This window comes from Stenella coeruleoalba (genome assembly GCF_951394435.1).
Source record: "Stenella coeruleoalba genome assembly, chromosome: 3".
Taxonomy (NCBI): domain Eukaryota; kingdom Metazoa; phylum Chordata; class Mammalia; order Artiodactyla; family Delphinidae; genus Stenella; species Stenella coeruleoalba.
Genome location: NC_137148.1, coordinates 50,607,019 through 50,619,436, shown reverse-complemented (window position 1 = coordinate 50,619,436; position 12,418 = coordinate 50,607,019). Strand labels below are relative to the sequence as shown.

Below are 12,418 nucleotides of genomic sequence, written 5' to 3'. Positions count from 1 at the left end.
CTACAAGAGACTCACTTCTGAGCTAAACACACATATAGTCTTAAAGTGAGAGGCTGGAAAAAGATATTTCATGTAAATAGCAACAAGAATGCTGGGGTAGCAATACTCATATGAGACAAAGTAGACAGTAAAACAAAGTGTATAAAAAAAAGAAGGGCTTTATATAATGATAAAGGAATCAATATAAGAACTGTATATAAAACTCACTAACATATACATACCTAAAATAGGAGCATCTACATATATAAAGCAAATATTAACAGACATAAAGAGAGAGACTGACAATACTACAGTAATAGTAGGAGACTTTAACCACCCACTTACATAATTGGAGAGATCATTCAGACAGAAAATCAATATGGGAAATACGGGAAAATCAATACGGGAAAAGGAGTCCTAAAAGACACATTAGACCAGTTGGGCTTAATAGATATCTATAGGACATTTCAACCAAACACAGAAGAAAACACATTCTTTTCAAGTGCAAATGGAACATTCTCCAGGATATATCACATGCTTTGCCACAAAGAAGTCTCAACAAATTTAAGAGGATATAAATTATACCAAGTATTTTTTCTGGCAACACAGAATGAAACCAGAAGTTAACTGCAGGAAGAAAAACGGTAACAACACAAAAATACATGGAGACTAAAAAAAATGCTACTAAAAAAAAAATGGGTCAATGATAAATCAAAGAGAAAATCAGAAAATACCTCGAGACAAATGAAAAAACCCCCGCAACCTTCCAAAATCCATGGCATGCAGCAAAAGCAGTTCTAAGAGGGAAGCTTATAGTGATATAGGTCTATTTCAAGAAATGAGAAAAATCTCAGTTAAACAATCTAACCTACCATCTAAAGTAATTAGAAAAAGAAGTATAAACAAAGTATAAAATCAGCAGAAAGAAGGAAATAACAGAGATTAGCAAGGATATAAATAAAATAGAGGCAAAAAAGAAGAAAAACCAATGAAACCAAGAGCTGTTTTTTTGAAAACATAAAGTTGATAAGCCTTTAGACAGTCTCATCAACAACAATAAAAGAGAGGACCCAAATAAACAAAATAAGACATGAAAAAGGACAAATAACATCCAATATGACAGAGACACAAAAAATCATAAGAGAATACTACAAACAGCTATATGCCAACAAACTGGAAAACCTAGAAGAAATGGACAAGTTTCTAGAAACATGCAACCTTCAAAGACTGAATCAAGAAGAAACAGACAATCAGAACAGACCAATCACTAGTAGTGGAATTGAATTTGTAATTAAAAAAAAAAAACTCCCAGCAAACAAAAGTCTAGAACCAGATAGCTTTACAGGGGAATTCCAGCAAACATGTAAGTAAGAGCTAATACCTATCTTTCTCAAACTATTCCAAAAAAACTGAAGAAGAGGGAATACTCCCAAATTCATTCTATAAGGCCATAATTACCCTGATATCAAAACAAGACAAAAAAACTACAAAAAACACACCAAAATTAGAGGCCTTTATCTCTGATGAATACAGATGTAAAATCTTCAACAAAATACTGATAAACCAAATTCAATGATACATAAAAAGGATTAAAAAACATGATCAAGTGGGATTTATTCCAGGAGTGCAAGGATGGTTCAATACCCAGAAATCAGTCAATGTGACACACCACATTAACCAAGTAAAGGATAAAAGTCACACGATCATCTCAATAAATGCAGAAAAAGCATTTGACAACATCCATTCATGATAAAAACTCTCATCAAAGTAGGTATACAGGGCACATATCTCAACATAATAAAGGCTGTTTATTACAAACCCACAGCTAACATCATATTCAACAGTAAAAAGCTAAAAGCTTTTCTTCTAAAATCAGGAACAAGACAAGGATGCTCACTCTCACTGCTCCTTCTTAACATAGTATTGGACGTTCTAGCCAAAGCAATCAGGCAAGAAAAAAAAAAGAAAAGAAAAGGCATCCAAATTAGAAGCAAAGAAGTAAAACTGTCATTATTTGCAGATCACATGGTAGTATATACAGAAAATCCTAATGTCTCCATCAAAAACTACAAGAACTAATAAATGAATTCAGTAAAGTTGTAGAATACAAGATTAATATATAGAAATCTGTTCTTTTCTATACACGAAAAATAATGAACTATCAGAGAGAGAAAGCAAGAAAACAATTCTATTTAAATTTTCATCAAAAAGAGTAAAATTCCTAGAAATAAAGTTAACCAAGAAGGTTAAAAACCTGTAATCTGAAAACCATGCAACACTGAAGAAAGAAACTGAAGATGATACAAATAAATGGAAAGACCCCATGTACATGGATTGGAAGAAATAATATTATTAAAATTACCACACTACCCAAGGCAATCTACTGATTTAATGCAATCCCTAACAAAATACCCATGACATTTTTCACAGAACTAGAACAAGTAATCCTAAAATTTATATGGAACCTCAAAAGACCTCAAATTGCCAGAGCAATCTTGATAAAATAAAAGAGCAAAGCTGATTTCAGACAGTACTACAAAGCTACAGTAAACAAAACAGAATGGTACTGACACAAAAAAAGACATGTAGATCAATAGAACAGAATAAAGAGCCCAGAAATAAACCCATGCACCTAAGGTCAATTACTCTACCACAAAGGATGCAAGAATATACAATAGAGAAAAGACAGTCTCTTCAACAAGTGGTGCTGGGAAAACTGGACTGATCCATGTAAAAGAATGAAATTAGAACACTTTCTCACACCATATACAAAATTAAACTCAAAATGGATTAAAGACCTAAATGTATGACTTTAAACTACAAAACTCCTAGAAAAGAACATAGGCAGAATACTCTTTGACACAAATTGTAACATTCTGAGAGATCAGTCTCCTAAGGCAAAAGAAATAAAAGCAAAAATAAACAGGACCTAATTAAACTTAAAAGCTTTTTCATAGCAAAAGAAACCATCAAAAAAAAAAAAAAAAGACAATCTACTGAATAGGAAAAAAAAATTTGCAAATGATTTGACCAATAAGGGGTTAATATCCAAAATATATAAACAGCTTATGTAACTCAATATCAAAAAACCAAACTACTGGGGCTTCCCTGGTGGCGCAGTGGTTGAGAGTCCGCCTGCCGATGCAGGGGACACAGGTTCGTGCCCTGGTCCGGGAAGATCCCACATGCCACGGAGCAGCTGGGCCAGTAAGCCGTGGCCGCTGAGCCTGTGCATCTGGAGCCTGTGCTCCGCAACAGGAGAGGCCACAACGGTAAGAGGCCCGCGTATCGCAACAAAACAAAACAAAACAAAACTACCCAATCAAAAAGTGGGCAGAAGACCCGAATAGACATCTTTCCAAAGAAGATATACAGATGGCCAACAGGCACATGAAAAGATGCTCAACATTGCTAATCATCAGACAAATCAAAACCACAATGAGGTATCACCTCACACCTGTCAGAATGGCTATCATCAAAAAGACCATAAATAACACATGTTAGCAAGGATGTGGATTAAAGGGAACCCTCAGGGTTTCCCTGGTGGCGCAGTGGTTGAGAGTCCGCCTGCTGATGCAGGGGACGCAGGTTCGTACCCTGGTCCGGGAAGATCCCACATGCTGCGGAGCGGCTGGGCCCATGAGCCATGGCCGCTGAGCCTGCGCGTCCAGAGCCTGTGCTCCGCAACGGGAGAGGCCACAACAGTGAGAGGCCCGCGTACCGCAAAAAAAAAAAAAAAAAAGGGAACCCTCAGTGCACTGCTGCTGGGAATGAAAATTGGTGCAGGCACCATGGAAAACAGTATGGAGGTTTCTCAAAAAACTAAAAATAAAACTACCATATGAACCAGCAATTCCATTCTTGGGTACATATCTGAAGAAAACAAAACCACTAATTCAAAAAGATACACACACCCCAATCTTCACAGCAGCATATATACTACAGCCAAGATATGAAAGCAACCTAAGTGTCCATCAAGAGGTGAACAGATAAAGAATTGTGTGTGATGGGTGCTTGTGTGTGTGTATATATATACACACACAATGGAAAATTCCAGTAAAATGTGTTATCTAATTAAAATTTTAGTTATTTTCATTACTGAAGCTTTTTATTTCAATAAACCATTAATTTTCTTCTTTAGAAACAGAACAAATGGGGAATAACTGTTCAATACATGAATTACTATTATGATTCAGAAGCACAAAAATTTTATTTTAAAAAGATAACCAAAAATATATTTAGAATATGATTTGTGTATGATTTCAACATGATGAATCAAGTGATAAAAGATTAAGTGGACTCCTTCAAAATCTGTGAAAAATTATCCCTATGTGCAAATCCAGGAAAATGAAACTTATGCCTTTGTGGAAAATGCATATCTTCTCTAGGTAAACACACATGAGTAGGTCTTTAATATAATTTATTGACCTCTATTCTCCTCAGTGCCTAAATCACACACTCATAATAATACAAGTAGTCTTAACTCATTTAGTTAACTCAGAACAATGCAATATAATCATTGTAGATGGTTCATTGATTTATTAAAAACCATGATACTTGGTCAATTATTTTATATTTTCATGCACAACATGCCACAGAAATGTAAGGTAAACTCTTTTCACAATAGTTTCCTGTGGGTTTTAAAGAGACATTTTCTTTTATTCGTATTAAATAAGCTCAAGGTTAAGAAATGTCAACACAGCAGGACAAACAAAATGTTTAAATAGAATTATTTTAAAATATTATACAGCTATACTAGTGGCAGCTTTACATTCTCTCAATCCAGAGGAAGAAATATTCTTCCACAGGATGAAGTTTTAAAATTTCCTCAGAATGCTAATATTTCAGTCTTTGCATGATTATACTAGCCACTTAGACAAACTACGTGGGCCAACAAAAGTCTCAAAGGAAATTAGAAAACAGTTTGAACTGAATTAAAAACACAACATTAAAGTCATGGGTTGTAGCTCATGCAGTAACTAAAGGGAAATTTATAGCAATAAATGCTTAGATGAGATAAAAAAGGATTTCCAATCGAAAACTTAAGTTTCTCCCATTAAAAATATTTTATAAGAGAAAGGAAAATAAAGTCAAAGCAAGCAGAAGGAAGTCAGTAATAAAAGTAAGACCAGAAATCAATGACTTTGAAAACAAAAATAGAAAAAAATAATTGAAATCAAAAGCTGGTTCTTTGAAAAGATCAGTAAAATTGATAAACCTCTAGCAAAACTAAAAGCAAGAGGGGAGGGGAGCGGGGGAGAGAAGAAGAGATGAGACACAAATTGCTATTATCAGGATTGAAAAGGGGATATCATTACAGACCCAACAGACATTAAAGGGATAATAAGGGAATGCTATGAACATTCTACACACATATTTTCAACAACTTAGATAATTCATTGAAAACAACTACCAAAATTATCCAATATGAAATAGACAACCTGAATTGTCCTATAAACATTAAAGAAACTGAATTCATAGTTAAATTCACCTCTTTCACCCACCCCCACCCCCAAAACCTCCAGGCCCAGGTAGTTTCATTACCAAATATTTAAGAAAAAGTAATATTAATTCTTCACAATATTTTCCATAAAACACAACAGGAAAGAACAATTCTTAATTCATTTTATAAGGCCAGCACTACCATGCTATCAAATCAGAAAAACACTGTACAAAAATAGAGTAAGCATCAGGATAATATCCTTCATGTACAGAGGCAAAAAAACAAAGAAACTAAAAAAACGCTCAAAAAATACTGGCAAGTAGTATCCAGCAATATACAGAAATAAAAATACAACATAACAAAGTATTTACTGTGGGAATGAAACACTGGCTCAATATCTGCTAATCACTTAATATTCACATTAAAAACACATAATCATATCAGTTGATACAGAAAAAGCATTTAACAAAATTCAACATCCACTCATGATAAAAATTTCCACAAACTAGGAATAGAAAAAACTTCCTCAGCCTGATAAAGGGCATCTACCTAAAACCCATACCTAACATAATACTTAATGGTGAAAGACTGAGTGCTTTCCTCCTAACATCAGGAAAAAGACAAGGATACCTGCTCTCATCACTTCTACTCAACACTCTACTAGATGATCTAGCTCACTCAATAACACACACAAAAAATAATCAAATTGGAAAGGAAGAAGTAAGACTGTTTTTATTTGCAGACATGATCATCTAAGTAGAAAACCCAGTGAAATCTACAAAACCCCTGCTATTCCTGATAGGTAAAATTAGAAAGGCTGTAAGATATAAGATCAACACCAAAAATCAATTGTATTTCTATATATTATTCATGAACAAATGGAAATTAAGATTTAATAAAATAATACTATTTACCAACAGTATAAAAATATAAATACTTAGGGATAAATCTGACAAGAGATGTCAAAGATCTGTACTATCAACAGCACAAGATATAAAGTCAAAACAAAATCAATTATGCTTCTGTAAGCTAGCGAAATACAATTATAAATCAAAACAATTTTTTAAACTAACAATAACAGAAAAAGTAAATACTTAGGTATAAATCTAACAGTATATGCACACATTCTGAATGCTGAAAACTGCAAAATACTGATGAAAGAAATCAAAGACCTAAATAAAAGGAGAGACATATCATGTTCATGGACTGGAAAAATAAACACAGTAAAGATTTTGGTTCTCCCCAAGTTGATCTATTTTTTGTAAAGATAAAAATGTTGATTCTAAATTTTATATGGAAAGGCAAAGGAACTAGAATAAAACAATTTTGAAAATGAAAAATAAAGTTGGTGGAATCTCAGTACCCTATTTTAATGACTTAGTTTAAAGCTACAATAAACAAGAAAGAGGTCTATTGGCAAAGGGAGAGACAGAGAAATAAACTGAACAGAATACAGAGTCCAGAAAAAGACCACACATATAGAGCCAGTTGATTTCTGACAAAGCTGAAAAAGGATTTCAACGGAGAAAGGACAGTGTTTTCAACAAATAGTTCTGGAACAATCAAGCATCTCTATGCAAAACAAGGGACCTCAGCCTAAATCGCACACCTTATTAAAAAAAAACTCAAAATGAGTCATAATTCTCAATATAAAATTTAAAACTATATAACTTTTATAAGAAACCATAGGAGAAAATCTTCATAACCTAGGGTTAGGCAAAGAGTTCTTAGGACACCAAAAACACGATCCATTAAAAATAAATTTGAGAAACTAGACTTCATCAAAATTAAATGTTTCTTCTATAGGAAAAAAAAATTCTTTCTGAGAGAATAAAAGTACAAGCTACAGACTGGGAGATAATCTTTACAAATCACATACTCAATGAAGGACATACATCCAAAGTATATAAAGAACTTTCAAAATTCAACACAAAGAACACAACCCAATTAAGAAAATGACTAAAAGATTTGAAAAGATACTTCACTAAACAATATATATAAATGGCAAAATAAGCACTTGAAAAATGGTGAACATCATTAGGGAAATGTCATTAGGGAAATGCAAACTAAAACCAAAATGTGATACCATTATGTATCTATTAATGTCAATATTTTAAGAGTACTAGGTGTTTGTGAGGATACACTGCAAAAGGAACTCTCATACATTGCTGCTTGGAATACAAAATAGTACAGCCATTCAGAAAAACAATTTGACAGTTACTTACCATATGATCCAGCAATCCCACTCCTGGACATTTACCCTAGAGAAATGAAAGCTTAGGTTCACACAAAAACCTGTACATGAATGTTTATAACAGCTCTATTCATAACTGCCAAAACCTGGAATAACCTACCTCTGTTCAACAAGTAAATGAATAAACTGTGGTTCATTCATACAATGGAATACTATTAAAGAATAAGAATAACAAACTAGAGATATATGCAACAACTTGGATGAATCTCACAGGTAATTATGCTGAGTAAAGAAGCCAGTCTCAAAACATTACATACTATGTGTTCTAATTTTATAACATTACATTATTTTATAAAATTATCAAAAAGACAAACTAAAGTAATGGAGAACAGATCAGTGGTCTTCAGGAATTAGGCATGGGACAAGGGTGTGATTATAAAGATATAATCATGGCACAATTATAAAGGCACAAGGCAAATTTGGGGTGGGGCTGATGGAACTGTTCTGGACCCCCACTGTGGTGGTTGTTATATGAATCTATACATATGTTTAAATTATAATGCTGTATGCCAAGAATAAATGAACTTTATTGCATGATAATTAAAAAAGAAAACCAAAACCGAAAAGACTGTGTTGAATAAAAAAAGGGTTTGCTCAGCACTCTTTCCCCAAAGTAGATGCTCAATTAACATTTGCTGAACAAAAACACTGAAAACTGGCTGTAGTTTCTGCTTTAACAATAATCTCATTTACATCCCTAAACTTCAAAAATTTAAGTAACTTTTTGTAGCATCATTAACATTTTCTATCATGGTATCTGCCACAGAAAGATGTCTAGTTTACACACAAAAAAATTTTAAATATCAAATGAAAGTCAGAAATCTAGATATCCCAACCAATTATTTTAAACTTTAAAAAGATTACCATTAATAATAGGTAACTTTTTCTTTATATCTTGTATGCATATCTTTCTCATTAAAAAAGGGGCAGGATCTGTTTGGAAGTCATTACCCAAAGGCATGATATACAAAACAGATATCTGATATCTGTTTTAGAATCAACTAATCTTTATTAAACATTAAACAAGCTGAATAGATAAGCCATTAATTTTTCTCAAATATCAACTCTTCCTAGGACTTATCCTTTTCCTTGAATTAGTAAAACTATTAAAAATTCTTCTTCCTTCTGACTCAAACCACAGTGTGTACTCACACTGTGAATTCATGTCATTTCTATGCTGCTACCTGCTTTTAGATTTTCTTTGCTAAGGACACATTGGGCATTTGTTTGCCTGTAGCTTCTGTGCAATCAACCAAACCTATTAGGATCCCACCATATCATTCCTGTACTGACTTGTCACAGGTCTGACTAAGACTCATTCACTTCGATCAGTTAGCTAAACAGATTGGTTAAATCACATGTGTTTGAATGAATAAAAGCAACCTTATCAAAAAAAAAAAAGAGGACCATTAATTTTGGTCTTACTTTGCTTTCAACTGTGTGAAAAAGAGTGTTCCTATGCTAGAAAATGATTAAAAATATAACAGGTTTTCAGAAGTACCTAGCTTAAGAATTATACACATTTTGAAAATTGTAAAAATGTTATTTGCATATTTACAGCACAGAACAAGTATAATTTTCATACTTCTTTGAACTCTCTATTTGTTAAGAGAATTATTTTAGAACCCTCCACATTGTTTTTAAGGTATTTGTTCTGTTCACTTAACATATGATCGTCTCCAATTTATCTAGATTTAAGTCAAATTTTCAATAAAATTTTTGAATTTTACAGTTTTGATAAGTTAAACTATAAAGTATATTATAATGGTGCTAAAACATATTCTTTTTTACATCCTACAGTATATGCTTTGATGTCACATTACACCATCACTTGCAAAGAAACCAAATTGAAATGCTTTTCTCAGAAACCAGTCAAAAATACAAAAACAATTACTTATACTATCTAACCAAAAGATGAAAAATACCTAACATGATTGAGGCACTTAATGCAGTAATTTTATTTTATTCAGTCCATGACTAGAATCATAAACAATAATGAGTTTGCTTAACTAAGAATGAACTATTATGTAAAGTTGTAGCTTTCTGTATTTTAGCCCTGAGGACACTGTTAATATTCAATATACTAATTAATAAGAACTGCTATCTATTATGACCAAATAATGAAGGCAATTTGCAAAAATAGTTTATACAGAAATAAGCTGGTCCTCAAACTTCTAAATTTTCATAAGCACCTCATCCACTGGTTTTAATTGGTTTCCTCAGTGCCTAATATTGGTTTCCTTCACACACCCCACCCCTGAACGTATCATTATAGGTATAGGAGTTCAAACCACAGAGAAACACCCTCTCCTATAAAATTACAGTAAGGGTCAATTATCCTTTAGATAATTTTCACAATTTAGCACAGTTAACCATATCTGGCTAATGTGGGCACATAATTAAACAGGGCTCCTTGAAAATATCCATTTAAACTAAATGTAATGAAAGTGAATGAATTTGTCACTACATTGGATTTACTTAGGGAAACATTTTTGTTTCAATTTAACCTGAAAAAACAGCACTGCAAAACAACCCTAACATGAATATATTTAAAATGTGTATGACAACCTAGTCTCAATATCATGAGATGAATGTTCCTATAAAATATTAGCAAAATTGGGAAAAACTTCACAAAAGGGCATTTTCTGAACATGCGTAAGCACAGAGACATGGTTATACATGTCAGTTATAATAGAGCTACATGATCATTAAGTTCACTTGGGAGAAATGTCATTTCAAAAATCACTCAAATCAAGTTTTTATAATATAGGTAATTCAAAGTTAGCTCCTCTCCCCAAAGGCTGACATTTATAAAACAGAATTTTTAGTAAACTCTTTTAAAAATTACCTGCTTCTGCAGCCATCTTTCATGCCTTCGTTGTTTCCGTCTCAGAGTCTTCAGCTTGCTCTTTTCTCTCTTACTGAGCCTCTGATTAATGGCACCCAATGAAAAACTGCCTGAGTGCAGGAAGTCCAGAGGAGAGAGGTGCTCTTCCTGGTCTGGGGCCTCCAGTGTGCCCCTGCCAGCTGAGGGCAGGTCCATCAGGAAAGTCAGGTTGTTAGAACTAGCATGGCCAGAGTACACTGCAGAAGCTTCTAGACCACACTGAAATTCTCCTCCTCTTTGTGTCTGGGTCTCACGGGGAGTCACTGAAAATCTTTGCAGCAGCATATTAGGATCAAAACTGGATGAAATCTGAAAGGAACGGTTATTTTTACTCGATTCTAAAGGCAAGCCCGAAAGGTCAATAGGCTGCGTTTCATTTAGCCTGGGATACACAGTAGTCTTACTATGGATTTCATATAAAGTGGGTAATAAAGTCAGTTTCTCACTGATGTCCAGATCCAAGCTATGTGATTTTCTATGAAAAGCTTTCGTAGTGCATCTGCCAGTCACAAGCTGCGGAACAAGAAGCTGACATTTTGGATCTGCTTTGAAGAGCAGTTTTTCGTTCTTCATCTTGAAATACGTTGACCGTACCTCCAGGCAGAGTGCTTCCGTTAATCTTCCAGGGCCATTATTATTTTGGGCCATGTTTAAAAGCCCGTGATTTCTGTTTTTGGAGGCGTCACCTCTCAGCAGAGTTTCCTTGTCACAACCTGACTGAACTCTAGGATGTGACAAGTATTTCAGCGAGGGTCTCATTAGTCGGCCTGACCGTGTTGGCTGATAATCGGTCCGGCTTTTGGAGAGATGTACAGCTGCAAGCTGGCCACAGGAACATTTTGGAGTGCTGACAAAATTAAAGCCCCCTAAACGGGCCCCACAGAAAGGGCAATTCAGTTTTCCAACTGTCCACTGGGCCTACAGGTAATAAAGGAAAATAAAAACAATTCTTTCTTTGTAAAGTAACCAAAGAGAATGTGAGCTGTTTTTTTGTTTGTGGTTTTATTGTTTGTTTGTTTGTTTTTTAAAGCCGACCACATGAAAGTTTTCTATGCCACAGAAAAGGCCAGCATTCTGTTTTCTGATTAGTAGACAAAACAGTCTACTAGATGGAAACAAGCCTTCCAATAAATAGAGATAAGAAGCTCCAAAGGTCTAGAATGATAACATATTGCACATCACACCCATCTAAACGACACTCCTAAGAATTCTAAAAGTCTCTTAAACAATAGGCTGAATATGGATACAGTGTGAACTAATGAAAAGAAAAATACACTATGGAACCAGGAAGCAAATCAGTCTACAGAGCTTAATTTGCAAGTAAAATCTCACAGAAAAGTGTCTGTTTTGATACACTTCTTGCATACCAAGCACTGTGGGAGGGAACTTTACCCAGCCAACAGAATAAAGCTCTTCCTGCCTTTTTACATACAACCAAAAGATATTGGTTGCATTAATCAGTTATTTCATTTTCTATACTCAGATTACAAATTAATAATGAACTAACTTAAAGTTATCTTTTCAACAGAGATAGTAGGACATCTACAGTGTCCTAATACATTTTCTAAAGTTCAGGACACTAATAAGCAGTGCACTGGCATTTTCCCAGGAAATCATTACAATGTGAGAATGGATGCAAGGGATATCTAGCTAATGTTATTCTTTAACAAAAAAAGTAAGCTAGTCAGTGGAGAAAGGCAACTATATTGTTCCAAAAATCATATTACTTATACTTTTCTAATACTTAGCTTTTTTGAATTATGAGAAATAATGATGCCACACTGACAAGATGAATTCCTACTCATAATATTTCATTAAGGATCCTTAAAAGTGTGTTTTTTTGATACTGATTGTG

General features: G+C 33.9%; 1 protein-coding gene across 3 annotated transcripts in view; it reads right to left on the bottom strand.

Annotated features, from left to right (window-relative positions):
* Window positions 1-12,418, bottom strand: part of RNF180 (ring finger protein 180) — a 278,435-nt gene that overhangs the window by 204,605 nt on the left and 61,412 nt on the right. For 2 of the 3 annotated variants that reach the window (XR_013827826.1, XM_079918560.1), the window contains exons 4-5: window positions 10,525-11,481; window positions 7,648-7,683 (exon numbers count right to left, since the gene is read on the bottom strand). Coding sequence is in view for 2 of the 3 variants with exons in the window: in XM_079918560.1 (XP_079774686.1) it covers window positions 7,648-7,683; window positions 10,525-11,481 (993 nt within the window). In the remaining variant the exon portion in view is untranslated. The remainder of the gene's footprint in view (window positions 1-7,647; window positions 7,684-10,524; window positions 11,482-12,418) is intronic. The other variant, XM_079918561.1, reaches the window with a different exon arrangement.